Below are 17,913 nucleotides of genomic sequence, written 5' to 3'. Positions count from 1 at the left end.
CATTGGATTTTACACTGGCATTGTGTTTTATGAAAATATGGCTGTTTCCTTGTGGTGGTGCCGGGGAGCGGCCTCACCTGCTTTACATGGCGGCTGGCGTGGCCTGTCTGAGGGGTTTGGGTTTCTCCCAGCAGGTGGTTTTTGCATCATGGTGATGCGCATAGATGTCCCCTTCCTGAAGGTAGATGTGTGTGCCCTTATAAATTCAGGAAGGGGAAGTGTGGCGGAGAAGGTCACCTGAGAGGGTGGCTCTGACCTAGCCTGTCCCCCTAGCTGCCCCACCCACTGGTCTGTTTGTCTCCCGCTGCCTTTCTTCCCTTCTGTGGTGGAGTGAGTGAGAACCGAGGAGTCAGGCAGAGCTGGGTTCACATTCTGAACTCAAGATTAACTTGAGTTCAGAAGAGATTGAGAAAGATTCCTTTCCTCCATATGTGAGCTCGAGCTACCACCTGCTTTGTAGCATGTTGTGTGGATTAAATCACATATGCAAAAAAAAAGTCGGGGGGTGCTCGGCGCGCGGCGGGTGTGAGCCCAGGGTGGTCGTACTTCTCCCCCAACCCTCTTTCCCTGCCCGCCCTCCTCCCACTGAAGAGGAAGGAGCAGAATGAGATGTTGTGCTTAAAGGAGGAGAAACAGTGGCCCAGGGTTCTGAAAGAGTTCAGACAAGTCCCCAAGGGTAGGTGATGGCCAGCACCGTCTGGCCACCTGAGGGAGGGAGGGTTCCCCGCGGCTTACTGCAGCCCTGCGTCAGGCTGAGGAGTCTTTCCCTGGCCCCTCTCACCTCCCTTTAAACCCACCTTCGCTTTCTCTTTTGCTCCTTAAAGGCCTTCGTTCTGTCCTCTGTTTGTATCCACTCATGCCCCCAAATTCACTCTCTCTGTTCTTTTCAACCCTAAATTACATTTTCTCTCAGCTGGTTGTTTGATTTGATTTGGATCAAAGCGCCTAACTGGTGAAACTGCTTTTAAGGATGGCTTGTCCAGGCAGGAGGGAGGCCTGGTGCGGGGATCAGAGCACGAGGGGGTGACCTGGTGTTGACTCTCAGGATTTGAGAGGAGAAGGGAAGTTTTCCTGCAGAGGGGAATCCAGGCACGATGTTGTCCCAAGCGGGTGAAGAGGGGCACCCACTGCATTGGGGAGTGCTCTGTCACGGGGACTCAGAGCCCACGCAGGGTGGGAAGGGTGTCCCTGGTGGATGGCCTGGCCTGGCTGTCAGTGCTCAGGTGGGGAGGGTGTTCACAGGGCAGGGCAGTCCAAAATGGGGCTCACCTGAGCACATGGTGCCTCCAGGGTGAGGGGGTCAGTGTGGCAGGAGGCTGTTAAAGACAGTGGGGACCACTTACAGTTAGGGAAAGCGGGAAAACGACAGTGAACACGAAGTTGTTGTGGTGCAGTTGGAGGTATCTGTATGGACTCACGTTTTTCAGTATAGAGTTACTGAACCCAGTCTAGATGTAAAGTGTGGGTACATGTACATGTTTGTGTGTACATGTATACCTAGTGCATACTTACGCCCCCTAGAGCTGCCTCTCCACTGCCTGTCCGTGCTCACCTGGGAGCATGACACCCCAAGAGCAAGGAGTATACTTAGCGCCCAGATTTTTGTTTCCACTAAAAGGAATCAGTGCTCCTTGGGGGGAAGGCTGATTGCAGGGCTGGGGTAGGGAAAGTTCCAGGCTCCTTTCGTCCATCTTGTAGTGCCACAGTGCAGGGAAGTGCTCAAGAGTGATGGCGGCACATCACGAAGACAGGGAAGCCTTCAGGGGCTTTCACACCTACTCAGGGACAATCTGAGCGTCACACTCAGGGTTGTCATGGATCTAACACAGGACAGAGCAGAGCAATCTCGAGTCCATACAGATAGACACCAACAGGTGACTAACTTATTTGACAAGGAACAGGATATTTTCCTAGTTCCAAACTTAACTTCCCACAAAGGGAAGAGGAACTTTAGAGTGGAGAGCCTTGGCAGACGGCACCTTGGCCAGTGAGCAGAGACCGCGACCAGTAATGGGGCAGACAGACATCCTAGGCCACCTGGTAGCCTGTAGAGAGGAGTGTGAAGCATGGCGTCTGTGACTTTCCTGGCTTGTGGACATGTCAGACTCCACAGAGCCAAAGCTGGCTCCCTCATCTCCCTTGCCAGCCCGCTCAGCTGCAGCTGTCCCCGTCACAGCTAATGTCACAGCTGATGGCTGCTCTACCACTCCCACTCTCAGGAGGTGGTCTTGGTCATCCCTGAGCCCTCTCTCATCCCACACTGGGCAGTCCTGTTGGCTCTTTCCTCAGAATCTGCTCCGTTTCAGAAGGCGACGTTTCTGAGGTTGCCTTCAATTCCGAGGCGCACTGTTTCATAGTTGTGTAAGCAGTGACGGCTGCCATTTTCTGACTTGACCCAGGGCCTTACCTTGAGGACCCCTTGCCAGCATTTAACTCTGTCCCATCAGCCTTTTATGGATAGTTCTCCTCACAGCTACTCAAGGGCAACAGGGAGCATGGTATTACCTTTTTTTGTACGTCTAGGGTCAATCACAATACCTAAAGTGCAGTAGATTCTAGAGGGTTTTTTTAAAAAAATTATTTTTGGCTGCATTGGGTCTTCGTTGCTGCGCACGGGCTTTCTCTAGTTGCGGAGAGCGGGGGCTACTCTTCATTGCGGTGCGTGGGCTTCTCATTGCGGTGGCTTCTCTTGTTACGGAGCATGGGCTCTAGGCGCGTGGGCTTCGGTAGTTGCAGCACACAGGCTCAGTAGTTGTGGCTCGTGGGCCCTAGAGCGCAGGCTCAGTAGTTGTGGTGCACAGGCTTAGTTGATCCGTGGCATGTGGGATCTTCCCGGACCAGGGCTCGAGCCCTTGTCCCCTGCATTGGCAGGCGGATTCTTAACCACTGCACCACCAGGGAAGTCCCCAGAAGGTTTTTGACGTAAGATCCAGTATTATATTTACAGTGACCATATATATTTAGGATTTTCTGGGTCACTTTTGATTTCAAAAACTTCATCTGTTTGCCCTCATAAGCTTACTCCTTGGTCAGATTACATCTCCCAGCTTCAGACCTGGAAGCCATGGTTAGCCGTCACTGCTGCGTGCGGGTCAGTGTCATGAGCACCAAGAGAGGAGGGACTGACTTTACTGAGAGGAGCGAGAAGGGAGCCGCTGAGGAGTGCTTCACGGGGCAGATGACGCAGAGGGGACCCGAGGGAGAGGGCCGACTGTGCCCAGGGCACGGAGCCAGAAAACCCATTCACGTTGGGGGTACAAGGAGGTTAGGTAAGCCAGCCTGTATGTGGGAATCTTTCGTGGCCAGAGGAGCCTGGAAGGGCAAATTGGGAGAGCTGTGCGGGACCTGGAATGGGGAGATCGTGGATGTGGTCTTAATTTTCATGTTGGAAGAAGGAAGGAATGGTAGCGACAGACTTGTGAGGACAGAAACGAAGGTTGCTTGAGGCACTCACTGGTGGGTAAGTGCTGGAGTTGGCAGTGGGCCTGGGGCGAGGGTGTGTCTCTGCTTTTCCCAGGAAACGTGTTGTCCATTCAGCAAAACCGGTTTTGAAGGCTTTTTCTGTGTCTGAACTGAATTGTATTTTTGGTGTGTATCATATGGTCTGCATTAAACAATTTACTAGTGATTTACTGAACAGGGGAGGTTTCATGGTTATTTTCATCTTTTAAGTAGGAAAACGCTTCTGTTGGTTGCCACAAGATGGCATTGGCCTCAAAGTTACTCTATTAGATGTGTATTTTGAGCGTTTAGTATGATTTTTTCTTATATCTTCTTACATGTATTTCCACATTCTTTCTACATTAAATTTAATGGAATGAATATTAAGGTTTCACCTCTAATGTCAGTGAGGTTCCCTTTTCCTTTGCCATTTTAGTCTTTTAAAATAATCTTTAAAAAATTAGATATAAAATTTTAAACATTTGAGACGTGTAACTGAGAAAGAGAAAGCCCCGTGTAGTCCCACTCTCCTAGGAATTGTTATATATTATGCTAGATTTTTAAATGTACCTCTATTTTCCTGTGTGTAAATATGCACTTTGTGGGGGGGAGGGCGGGGGAGAGCATGTTTTATATTTATTGTCCATGCTTTTCTTCGTGTTTTTATTTTTAATTTATTTTAGACATCTTTCCATATTAGTACATATTAGAGATATCTTATTTCAAAAAATGACAAAATTGTGTTTTAAAGATTGTTTAATGTATAATTTTAGTAGTTGCCTACAGTTTACTATATAGTTTATTTAACCTTTACCCATTTTAAGAGATGGTAGACCAATAAGTTTGTAAGTTTCTTCTTCCTGAAATAACCATTTTCATGTAATTCTTTTTTCATACTGTGTTCACGAGCATTTTTTCACCTGAACCGGTTTTTGCGTTACTGTTAGCATATATTGCCATAGTTGTTAATTAAATGCAGTTGTGAAATAAATACTTAAATTTAAAGAGGAATGAGACTACAATTTATTCTTCGTAAAATGTGGGAAGTATTCTGTCTCTAGTGTATGTCTGCTTTAGGCCGACTCTTTAGACTTAATGGTTTTTTCACAGAGTAAGTTTTAGAGTTGGTCTAGTTTAACTTCCAGGACCATATGTGTATCACTTGTCTTCCAACTACATGTACTCAATGAAATGCATATGTAATTCTTTTTGGATTTAAAAAATTTAAGAGTTTTGATTCTATTCTTTTTGAATTACTCCCATATTCTTTGCGTTTTCCTACCACTGGTGACAATGATGCTCTTCTCTTCCAGGTTGTTTCTGAGCACGTTCACTCTAGCAGTTTCAGCTGGGGCAGTTTTGCTTTTACCCTTCTCAATAATCAGCAATGAAATCCTGCTTTCTTTTCCTCAAAACTACTATATTCAGTGGCTAAATGGCTCCCTGATTCATGGTTAGTATATATTGCTTAATATAATCACAATTAATGTTTTAATTTTCTACTGTACTATATTTAAAATTTTTCCTTTTCTTAGTTTCTTTAATAATTTGCATCTTCCTTCAGTAAACCATTTGAGTCTTTAATAAAATCAGAAAACCAGATTTTACTTACTATTCCTATTCGTAGTTAGTTGTGAAAGGCTTTTCTACAAGAAGCAGTTTTTATACTGACTGTGATTTTGATAAATACATTTTCATTTAAATATTTAGCAAGAGAATTTTGGTTTATCTGGATATGTCAGAAGAACTCAACCTCCATTTAGGATCTAAAAAAAAAAACCCCACCATAGTTTCTATTTTATTTATTTGCTGTTAGTTTCTTTAGTCATTTCAAAATGCATGATAGAAGGGGGAAAACTCTTTTGTCATGGACAAACTTTAAAATTAATGTGGCTTAAAAAAGTAATGACTTGGGCTTCCCTGGTGGCGCAGTGGTTGAGAATCTGCCTGCCAATGCAGGGGACACCGGTTCGAGCCCTGGTCCGGGAAGATCCCACATGCCACGGAGCAACTAAGCCCGTGAGCCACAACTACTGAGCCTGCGCGTCTGGAGCCTGTGCTCCGCAACAAGAGAGGCCGCGATAGTGAGAGGCCCGCGCACCATGATGAAGAGTGGCCCCCACTTGCCGCAACTAGAGAAAGCCCTCGCACAGAAACGAAGACCCAACACAGCCATAAATAAATAAATAAATAAATAAATAAATAAATTAAAAAAAAAAAAAAAAAAAAAAAGTAATGACTTATTTTGGCAACATGGTATATTGCCTTGAAGCAAAATAGACCTGAATTCCAATCTTGGCTCTGTCATTTTCTGGACATTTTTAGTGAGGTAGGACATTTTAATTTTAATTTATAAAATATATTAAAAAATCTAATACACATATCTTTTTTATATGTTTCATTGTCTTTTGCCCACTTCTTTTCATATTGAATTATGTTATCTTTTTATATGTGAAATACATCAGCTATTTATCAGATTTTTGTAAATATGTTTTTCTAGTTGTTAGTTTACTTTTTAATTTTGTTTTTTTTTGGTTACAGAATTTTTGCATTTTTATGTTGTCCAGTCTTTTTCTTCCTTTGATTTCTCTCTTTTTGTGTTTAGGAGATCCTTTCCCTTCCTGAGATGTGGCAAATACTCCTTTTTTTTCTTGTTCTTTTAAAAATGGTTTTGTTTACACTTAACTGTTTAATCCATCTGGAGTTTATACAGATAACTACCTTTTTTCTTACCCATTTGTATGTGTTTAAAGAAATACATATTTGCTGTAGAAAATTTGGAAAACAAAATTTACAGTGAAGAAAATTAATATTACTCAAAATCCTACAACCAGAGAACTACTGTGGATACTGTGATGACCTAAACCCTTCAATGTTGTGTGAGTGCACATGTGAACACATAACCAAATAAATAATGAAATGGAACCCTACTGTACGCACTGTCGATTTGTCTTTGCACCCATCATCATATAGTGGGGAGGTTTCCATGCCTGAAGTACTTTTCTGTGCTATTTACAATATTGCCTAGAGCCATTATAATAATGAATTGTTCCCAGTTTTTTAGTTTAAAAAGCTACATTGTACATCTTTACAAATAAGTGTTTGTCTTTAGGACAAATTTCTGCAGTTTACTTTCCCAGTAAGCATACTTTAAAGGTTTTTGAAAAGATATTTCCCAATTATTCCTCAGAAAAACTGTCTGATTTTTGCTAGCAGTTCCACTTTCATGTAGTGTGTGAGCATCTCTATTCCCAAAATGTATCTTCACCAATTTTGGGTGTTAAAAAAGACCTACCAATTCAATAGATGAGAAATTTCCATTTTTAAATTTACATTTCTTTAATTACTAGTGAGGGTGGACATTTACAAAGCACATTTATAGGTCATTTGTATTTATTTTTTAGTAAATTGCCTCCCTGTATTTCCTTTTTGCCCATTTTTGCAATGTTTTTAAGTATTAGCTATCAGGTTAATTGCAAACATTTCCTTCCCAATTGTCCTTTAATACTGCTTATCCTGTTTCTTGACAAGAAGAATTTTAACATATTAGTCTGTCACATACTTTACACTGGCCTTGTGGTTTCTGTCAGGTTTCAGAGTCATTGATGCTCTGAAGACCAAATGAATTCAGTAAACTTAGGACTAACTATTAAGTGAATAAAGAGAAATTACTGCATTTTTGTTGCTCAGCAATTGAAAAACTCAAGCAAATTAAGGTTTTTACTGAAATTGACACAAAAAGTAAGCCACCTGCTGAAAAGTCACTATGAAAGGCAGGAAACAACCTGGAAAGTAATGGTGAGTTGAAAAATATATTTATCAGGATTTTTCTGGTGAATTATTTTTAGATGACAGTGCTGTGTGTTATTAACCGATACATAGATAATATATGATTTACAAATGTTTTTTGCATATGTTGTCTGAAACGTTTGTCGAAGACTGTTCACTCTGGCCCTAGCTTTCTGTAAGGCTGTGGGTTCTGTGGGCGTACATTTTTGAGGGTTGAGCTCCAGGTGTTTTCACTAACAGTGCAGGCGGTCTCAGGCCAGGCTAACTAGTATTATGAGTGAACTGGCCTTTGTTTCCAGTTTTACTAAATAGAAATTGTATGATATACTTAATGACCTTCAAATACTCTAAATCAGAGCCATTTCTTTTATTCTGTTTATGGACTGGAAGTGAGAGCTACCAGTATGTGACATGCTATATATTTAATGCTGGAGGCATTAACCTTGGAAGTAAATGTATTTGTTTGTGTTGGTTGTCTTTCTCATTATAATGTTAAGGGGTGTAAGCTCAGGCATTGTACCTTGTTTATAAATCAGGGCTTAGAACAGTGCTTCCCACATAGTGGTAGCCTAGTAAACATCTGTTGAGTGAGTAGATAAACTATAAACAATAACTTTAACCTCCAGGGGACCACATCAGCTGAAAGTTGGGGAGCTAGAGGAAGAGCTGTCTAAGTTATATCATTGCTTCTAGATGTATTCTCAGAAATTGGTCTTGGGAAGCCTAAGCCGTCAGCTCTGGACATTGTTCTTGAGGGTTTTATGACCCCTGACTTTGTTTCTGCTTCTAATTTTTTGGTAGATCTGTATCCTTTACTGCATTTAGTGAATTTCATAAAGCTTCCTATTTATCTTTCTCTTCTGAATTCATAGTTTTTTTTTTAACCTTGTGGATGACATCCAAGGGAGTGTTTATTTCCTTAGATTGTCTTGGGGTTGAAGATTTATCAACCTCAGATATGCTTGCTTCTTTGCTTTTAAAAAATTATAACCATTAATGGGGCCAAATTGTCATAAGGGAGACCCAGGAGAGCCCAGGGGATAGTTCCAGTATGAGATTGAAGGCCTCAGTGGTGACAGTAGCCAGGTCAGCTTTGGAGAGTGTAAGTCTGTGTCGCTGGGTCTACACATAACCTCCATCCCTGCCACCATGGCCACTTTTTTCATGAGCTCATTGGGTGATTACAGGGGTGGCTTGGGAAGGAGGTTGACTGGTATCTGTAGAACTAGGATAAGGTAATTCTATCCACTTTAATATTAAAATCCTCTGCTGAGGTCCCCCTTTAATGAGCAGTCACATGGAATACAAATATCTTCACCATTTTCTTTTTTCCCATTTAGAGTGGTCTGTCTGCATACCTCTTCTCCAAGTTTCCTTGTTACCAATTTTCCAGTCATGTTCCTTCCAAGTCCCCAACATCCAGCCAAGCCATTGGCCAATATGAATATATAATTGCATGTCTGGCCATTTTTCCAAGCAAAGTGAACAGTCAGGTACACTGCCCAAAGTCCTGTCCTCCGGGAGGATTCCCGTTCACCGCCGTCCTTTGGAGATGTCCCAGGGAGGGCTGTAGTGCTGCAGCTGTCCACTTGGGGGCGGTGTCTGCATATTGTGCAGAACCGTCTGTGAGTCAGGCCCAGACTTCTCTTCCTCTGCCAGCTGATGCGGAGGAATCCCCACGAGGCCAGGGGAGAGAAGGCAGAGCAGCAGGAGTGGGGACCGTGGGCATCTGGGCCACTTCTTCATGTGACTGACTTGTGCCTGCAGGGCCCGCTCGGGTGTGATCATGTATACACCACCTCCATCTGACTTTGGGATGTTGCTGTGCATGCCCACATTATGGCTTGGTGGGCCGGATAAAGATAACACCATTTCATGATGGGCAGCTCAGGTCGCATGGTAACTTGGTGGCCCACAGTCAAGTCTCTGCTAAGGCCCAACAGCAAACCAATAGCTGTTTCTCAGAAGGAAGGTAGTTATCTGCAGGGGATGGCAGGGCTTTGCTCCGACATCCTAAGAGCCTTTGCTGTGATTCACCTCTAGGGGCTGCCAAAGGCTCCGAACTGCATACTGTCTGCTGCTGATGCTTCCGGCACCATTGGATCTGCTGGATCATAAGGCCAAGGGCGGAGCAGCTTGCATAGCCGCCTGGAGCTGCAGAGCTGCAAAGCCTTCTCTTGTTCTGGGCCCCCCTCAAAACCAGCGGCTTTTTGGGTCACTCAGTAAATGGGCTAGAGTAACACAACCAAGTGAGGAATACGTTGCCTCCCAAGTCCAAAGAAGCCCCCTGAGCCTTGCGCCTCTGTTTTGGTTGTAGGAGAGGCCAGATGCAGCAGTCCTTATTAGAAGGGAGGTCTTGACATGGCCCACACCACTGGACCCCTAGAAATTTCACTGAAGTAGAAGGCTCCTGAATTATTGTTGGATTTATTTCCCACCCTCTGCTATGAAAATGTCTTACCGATTAGAGTGGTGGCTACTTCTCACTCACTCGGTCTGATTAGCATACCGTCATCTGTGTAGTGGAGCGACGTGCAATCTTCTGGAAGGGAATGGTGATCAAGATCCCTGCAAACTAAATTGTGACATAGGTCCAGAGGGGTGGCATATCCCTGAGTTAGGACAGTGAAGGTGTATTGCTTGCCTTGCCAGCTGGAAGCAGAATGCTTCTGGTGGGCCTTAGCATTTGTCACATCAGTAGCCACATACCAGGTACCAGGAGATGTGTTCGTTTACCCTAGCAACGAAACCAAGTCTGCTACGGCAGCTACAATTAGAGTCACCACCTGGTTAAGCTTACGAGAATCCAGTGTCATTCTCCAAGATCCGTCTTTCTTGGGGATGTGGGAATCACTACCCCTCATCTTTCAAGTCCTTGATGGCTGCACTAATCCCTGCATTACCTTCAGGAATGTGGGATTTCTTTTGGGTTACTATTTTCCTAGTTAGAGGCAGTTCTAGTGGCCTCTGTTTGGCCTTTCTCACTATAATAGCCCTTTCTCCACAGGTCAGGGAACCATTGTGGGGATTCTGCCTGCTTTTGAGCGTATCCATTCCAATTGTGCATTCCAGAGCTGGGGAAAGAACCACACAACAGGTTCAGGGACCCACTGTGAGACGTGTGAGACCTGAGCTGAAACTCTCCTGACCACCTGACCTCCACAAGCCCCTGCTCTGACTGGGGTGATGTTTTGGGTCCCCTGGAGATAGTGTCAGTTCAGAGCCAGAAATGTTTTGTGAATTTGTGCTAAAGTCTTTGAGGACTGGGAACATGTCTTAAATTCTCTTCATCTCCCATGAGGCACCTGTCCCAGTTCTTGCACACTGAAAATGTTCAATAACGGTTCATTGATCGGATGAGTAATAGTTATTAATTGTATCATTAGGAATACTTTGGTAAAAGTAGACTTAATTTGAAAAGAAATTTAATGGCTTATTCTAAAAACTATCAATATGGAACGATTGTGCCGTTAATGTGTGAATCACATGAGGATTAGAGGCTAAAATATGTGTCAATAATGCTTTGGTGTGTGTAAATATATTCAGTTTGGCTTAAGTACAGTGTTTGGATCTTGGACATGTGTTTGAAATGTTATGTGCTAACTGTATTACCTTGGAATGCCACTTCACTTCTCTGGGCTAGAATTAATAAATTACATTAATAAATAATAATATAGTTTATTATAGGATGATACAAAAGGGGCAGATATGGCAAATTAAAATGATGGCCAAAATTTGTATTGTTATTTTTATTATTATAATTATAATTTATTATTAGAATTAAAATAGAAAAAGCATAAAAAATGGACAGAAAAAAGAAAGTATCTCTTTGTATTCACTTTCTGTATCTTGACTACTGTTAAAAAAATTACTAGAAAAATATGAAACTCTTCAGTTCCATAAATTAAAAAATCATGATTCACCTGCTTAGTGGGTTTTCCTTTTTGAGTGATGAGAATGTTCTGGAACTAGATAAAGGTAGTGGTTGCACGACATTGCGAATGCACTAATGCCACTGAATTATTCGTTTTAAAGTGGTAATTTTATGTATGTGAGTTTAAAATTAATATAAAAATGAAACATCGATACATCTTGGGATGTAATTAAGTTGTAGCCTTAAATAAAATAAGGAAATAATTCTTCAGTTTTTGAGGTATTTTCTCTCAGTGGGGCCCAGTTTTTGCTAAGCTGTCCATACTCACTTGTGACCAGACAGAGACACACGTTTAGAACATGATCGCCCGTTTTAAGATTCAGCCTGTTAAAAGATAACCACAGTGACTCTGACTTGATTTTGCAAGGTATGTGTGCTTTATTTTGATTTGTCAACATGAATAGCCAATATGCTGTTTTGGACATGATGAAGGAACAGTACAAAATCCATCTTTGTTTTATACATTTTCAAGTCCCACAGAAGGTCAGAAAATTCAAACTTTTAGATTATAAGCAATTAAACTTAAAAAAATGAAAAATAAGTATTATGTTTACTCATGTATAAATATTAATCAAAAGTCAGTTCTTACCATATTTTAAGGTACCATTGTTAATTAAATGTTACTAACAATTTCTAGTTAATTGGTCTCAATAGTTCAGTGATTTGTTATAATGTGCATCACTATAGTTACTGCATATTTATTGTTTATAATAGTAAAAATAAAAAACAGTCTAAGTAGGAAATTTGCTTAATTAAATTTTGGTAGATCCAAACAGTGGAATGCTTTTTTGACCATTATAGATGATGATGATGTAGATGAGTATTCGTTGATATAGAAAGATGTCAAAAAAAATGTTTTTCTCTGGGTGGTGGGATTATATGATATAAAAAATTTATATTTATAAACAAAGTTTGTTTTGGTGCTTGCCTTGTATAATATTTCTATAGTAGATGTGTATTGCTTTTTTGTTATAAGAAAAAACTTAAAAAGTTTAATAGCTTATTGCTAAAATCGTTCTTTTTGTTTTTTTTCCCTTCTAAGTGCATAAGCAAAAGCTATTTTAATTCTGAAGTTCTCACAGTACTCACTATTCAAAAGCAAACTTGCAGTCTTTCCTTTAAAGCTTATGCTTTCTTCATAGCATTTTTTTTATTATATGTCACTTTTTGACAATTGGATTAGATCCTTAATTCCAGTGAAATATTGGTTTTAACTTAGTTTTGTTATTTTGGAAATTATTGAATATGGTTGAACTTGGATTAATTTTCTTATTTAAGTTCATGAAGTTTTTTGTCTGTGTGGTTAAAAAGCGATAGATTATTGGCTTCATAGTGTTGTATATTGTATTGAAATATTTTGTGACTCCAGCAGATGGAGCTAGAAGGTAATGCATCCATTGGTGATCTGGCAATTCAGTTTGGTTTGCTTGGGTTTTAGACTAATTATTCTGGGATTATTAAATAACTTTTAAATTTACATACCTCTTTTGGGGATAGACATTGAATATCTTTCAAAAAGATTGTCATTGAAACAGATTTAGATAAACTACAAGGTTTCTGAATTTTTAGGGTTCTACTACCATGTCGGAGAGCACATAATTTTAGCTTTCTGAAGTAGAGAAATTTAGCTAACATTCCTTTTTATTTTACAAATTAATATGTAATAATATATAATACAATAAAAGGGGTGGTAGTATGTATTTATGTGTATTAGCTCTAATTTTTAATTTTGGAATGTTTTATCAAAATTGTAGAATATTCTTAAGGGATATTTATGTGTGTATGTCTGATGTATGTTTGCAAAATGCTGGAAACTTACTAAGTTTTACACAGTTTCCAAGAATAAAATGGCAACTTAGGCGTGTACAGTAGCTTTATTATTTTTCTATATTAAATGTTCTTCTCATAGTAACTTTAACTTTATTATATGTTGCAAATTTGATAATTAAATTAGCATAAGCTGAGTCTGAAGCTTTCACATATATTCTGGCTAATAAAACTTAATTTTTTGCATTGAATTATTTAGAATTTGAAAAAAAACTGGTTATTTACATAGATGATTATACTGTTACGTAGTAGGTTAACTCTCAAATTCTTTGTGTTAAGTGAATTTTTCTTGCAAAAGTAAATATGGTGGAGGTTATATCTCTTTTTGCAATTGTGGTTGATAAGACCATCAGCAGTAATGTTGAATCTCCTGGAAAAAGGGAAGTGGGGAAAATCAAAAAAAAATTTTAAATTGTATGTATTATATCTAAAGTTCAGTACATAAAAGAAGGTATCTAATTTCATTGCAAACTTAAATGAGTTGTTATTCAGAATCTTTATGATCATCCTGATCATTTTCTTCACTTGTTCAGTAGATCGCTGCTTGATAATATCTGTTGATAAAGATTTCTTTATATAAATTTTCATAACTATCTTCATTTTAAGTATGTTGGTTAGTCAGAATAGATACGTTTACTGATTTGTGATCTTTTGCCTAAGGCAGACTTTTGTTTTTTAACTTTTGATTTCCAGAGAAGAATTTGAATTTGTATTTTTCACTACATGAAAGGGACACATATGATTAGAAAGATAAATTCTGGAAGTATGTATATTTAGAGCTCAATAACAATAGTAAAGTCTGTTTTTTACCATGGATGATAATTGATTGTTTCAAATTACAAAACCTAAGTAAATTTTTTTCCTCCAATTATAAAATTATAATGAAGCATTCAAGGGTTTATATTCATGGTTGCAACTATTTGAGAGCAATCTTTGAAGCCCCCTGCCACGCGATAATTTGTGATTTTGCAGAGGGTAGAATATGAATTGTGCTTAGTGAGGCTAGAAAATAAATAGGCTGAGATCTGTGGCTGATGAGGGGCCCAGCTAGCATCTCCACCTCAGTTAAGCTTTGCCGTTCTCTGCCCTTTCTTAGGCATTTTGTGGGGAAGTTATATGACATAGTGAGGTGAAGGATTTTGAGTTTCACAAAGGAGTTTAAATTTGTGTGTTTATGTGCTCCTTATAGAAAACTTAGAATATGTAGGCCAGTGGGAAGAAAAAATCATCCATAATTCCACTACATTCACACTGTTAATAATTTGGTATATTTCTTTGCAATTTATTTTCTGTGCCTATTTTTTTGTCGTTTTCATATATTTTTCATGTCATATAAGTATACAGATTGTTGTTATGTAAGTTTTTTTTGGTGTAATTAATGAGAATCATTCTTTAAGGAAAGGGCTGAGACCTAATTTTAGCTGTAACTCATATCACTTTTTTGTCTATCTGGTCTGATTGCTGATGTGCATTGGAGTTTTACAGGGTTTTGGACCATTTGCATTATGTTGAGACAGGGCGGGGAGAGGCACTGACATTAATTTAACATTTTGGTATGTTATTTCTCTTCTGCTGTTCACACGTGATCTATGAGTTATGTTATAGCCCATTTTATACATGAGGAAACAGGACTACAGAGTTGAAGTCCCTTTTCCAGGTCACGTATAGCTGATAGATGCAAACCCAGGCTGGTCAGACATAAAGTGCCCCTCACTTAGACATCTGCCGCCACATCTTCACAGTGCGAATCCCTGGTTGTGCACTAAGTACACAGAATACATTCAATATTTTATTGAAGTTGGATTTGTTAAAACCTTTCTGTATTTGAAAGATGTTTTGGTATCGTAAGGCTTGGGTGTACATGTACACAAAAAGATAAACAAATGTAGAAGTGTTAGTTCTGTTTAAGTGTCTTACAAACTGGTCAGAAGCTCAACTACGCATTTTGTTTTACACAGATGGGTAGAATTAATGGGCTGTCATATTCTCAGTTTAAACATCTCCCTTAGTAAAATCTTATGAAACTGATGTTCTCTTTTTGGCAAACAAACAAAAGGCCCTCAGCTTAGGGTCTCATGGGCTGAAATTAAGGTTTTCACAGATTTGTTTTCTTTATTGGAGGCTGTGGGGAAGAATTTGCTTCAAAGTTCATTCAGGTTGTTGGGTGGTTCTTTGTGGTTGTAAGACTGAGGCCCCCATTTCCTTGCTAGCTGTTAGTCAGGTGCCAATCTTTGCCCTATAGGCTGTCTGCCTCTTTTCTCAGGTTTTCCATGTGATGCCCCCTCCAGCAAAGTTGTGTCAAGTTCCTCCCTGTCTTACCCTTCTGCTGCATCTCTGACTCCTCTTAGAGAAAATTCTCTGCTTTTAAGGGCTCCTTTGGTTAGATTGTACCCACCTGGCTAATCCAAGATGGTTTCCCCCTCTCTCTTTATTAAGGTCCATAGCCTTAATTATATCTGCAACATCCTTTTTTGCCATGTATATTTGGTTGAAAAGTGTTTTCCCCAAATTTGTGTCCATTTAGAACCTCAGAACGTAACCTTATTTGGAAACAATATCTTTGCTGACATAATTAGTAAAATAAGGTCATAATGGATTAGGGTGGGCCCTAGTCCAATAACTAGTATCCTTATAAGAAGATAAAACAGAGACATACACAGGGGAAGAATGTGAAGACAAAGGCAGAGATTGGAGTGATGAATCTACAAGCCCAGGAATGCCAAATGTTACAGGCAGCCACCTCTAAGGAAGCATTCTTCCCTAGAACCTCCAGAAGGAGTATGGTCCTGCTGGCACCTTGATTTTGGACTTCTAGCCTCCACAACTGTGAGAGAATAAATTTCTGTTGTTTGAAGCCATCCAGTTTGTGGTACTTTGTTACAGAAGCCCCAGAAAACGAATATACCTTGTAACGTATTCACTAATATACTGTATAAGAATTCCAGGGATTAAGGCATGGATATCTTTGGGGGTTCACTCTGCCTACCATGAGACTTCAGCTGAGTACAAAGCAGGAAAATACAACCCATAATGAAGAGAAAAATCAGTCAAAACTTACAGTTGACGCAGATTCAGAATTAGTAGACAAGAGCATTGAAACATTTCTTCTAAGTATTTCATATGTTCCAGAAGCTGGAGGAAAGACTGAACATAACTGAACATATTGAGACATAAAAGATGTAAAAAAAGAACCAAATAGACTTCTAGAGATGAAACCTGTAATATCTGACATGAAAATATATTGGATGGGATAAAATCAAATTAGATATTTTTGCAGAAGAGATTAGTGAACTCTGAGACATAGCAATAGAAAACAGTCTAAAAAAGAAACAAAAAAATGACTGAAAAACTGACCAGGGCATCAGTGATATAATTGATGTTCCTAAAAGACGGAGGGTTAAGAAAAATATTTGAAAAACTGATGGCAGAAAGATTTCAAGATTAGATGAAAACTGTAAACCCTCTTATCCAAGAAGCTCAACTAGCCCTAGTTACAGGAGACCTGCCAAGATACATCATCAGATTGGTCAAAACCAGTGATACAGAGAAATCTTAAAAGCATTCAGAGAAAAAAGACATAAAGTACAGAGGAGCAATGATGCAAATTCCAGCATATTTCTTGTGGGAAAAAAATGAAAGCCAGATGGCAGGGTAGCAACATCTTTAAAGTACCGAAAAAAGAAAGCCCCACCAACCTAGTTCTATATCCAGTGAAAATATTTTTCCAAAACAAAGTCAAAATAAAGACAGTATCAGATATACAAAAGGTGAAAGTTCATCACCACAGACCTATACTACCAAAAATAAGGGACATCCTTTAGGCAGAGGCAAATTGGTAGAAGATAGAAATCTGGATCTGTAAAACAGAATGAAGATCACTAGAAGTGGCGAATTTGAGGGTAAATATAAAAGAGTATTTCTATTTCATATAAATCTTATTAAAAGAGAATTGGCTCTTTAAATAAAAAATAGTAACAGTAAATTGTGAGTTTTATAACGTGCAAGTAAAAGCGCGTGACAACAATAATGCAAGGGCAGGAGGAAAGAAATGGCAATAGACTGTTGTAAGGTTCTTAGGCTGTACATGAAGTATTGTAGTACCTCTTGAAGGCAGATTATGATGAGTTAAAGGTGTATATGATAAACCCCAAACAACCCTAGAGTAGCTCAAAGAGGAGATACAGTCAGTAAGCAAACAAAAGAAATAGAATGGAGTCATAACAATAGTTGATCCAGAGGGTCACAGAAAAAGAAGGCAAAGAGAAGACAGAACAATGGGTCAAGTAGAAGACAAAGAGCAAATTGATATACTGCAGCCTGATCATATCAATAAACATCAGTGGTCTAAACATTCCAATTAAAAGGCAGAGATTATCAGATTGAATAAAAAAGAAAGCCAAGTATATGCTGCCTATAAGAAACTCACTTTAAATGCAAACACACACATAGGTTAACAGCAATAGGAGCAAAAAGATTTACTATACTAATTCTAATGAAAAGGAAGACGGTATAGGTATATTATTATCAGAAAAGGGTAAGGAATGTTATCAGGCATAAAGAAGATCATTTCATAATGATGAAGGGGTTCATTCATCAAAAGAACATAGTAATAAACGTTACCTATTACCTACCTAAAAAATTCCTATTTATTAAATACCTATTAAATACCTGAAGCAAAAACTTACAGAAATGAAAGAATTAATAGTCAAAATCACAATTATATTCAGAAATATCACTAACCCCTTTTCAATAATTGATAGAACAAGTAGCCAGGAAAAAATTAAGGATTTTTAACACTTAACTAACTTGGCCTAATTTGTATTTATGGACCACTCAGCCCAACAATAGTGAAATACACATTCTTTTCAAGTACTCTGGGAACATTTACCAAGAAAACCATATTCTGTGCCATGAAACAAGTC

At 39.3% G+C, this 17,913-nt stretch overlaps 1 protein-coding gene across 5 annotated transcripts in view; it reads left to right on the top strand.

Moving 5' to 3' along the window:
* Window positions 1-17,913, top strand: part of LMBR1 (limb development membrane protein 1) — a 150,480-nt gene that overhangs the window by 36,388 nt on the left and 96,179 nt on the right. For 4 of the 5 annotated variants that reach the window (XM_061198998.1, XM_061198994.1, XM_061198997.1 and 1 more), the window contains one exon: window positions 4,755-4,894. The exons of the other annotated variant lie outside the window; for it this stretch is intronic. In XM_061198998.1, coding sequence (XP_061054981.1) covers window positions 4,755-4,894 — 140 coding nt within the window. The remainder of the gene's footprint in view (window positions 1-4,754; window positions 4,895-17,913) is intronic. 5 annotated transcript variants of the gene reach the window in all.

This window comes from Eubalaena glacialis, chromosome 8, assembly GCF_028564815.1.
Source record: "Eubalaena glacialis isolate mEubGla1 chromosome 8, mEubGla1.1.hap2.+ XY, whole genome shotgun sequence".
Lineage (NCBI taxonomy): Eukaryota > Metazoa > Chordata > Mammalia > Artiodactyla > Balaenidae > Eubalaena > Eubalaena glacialis.
This window is presented reverse-complemented; position numbering and strand designations above follow the sequence as displayed.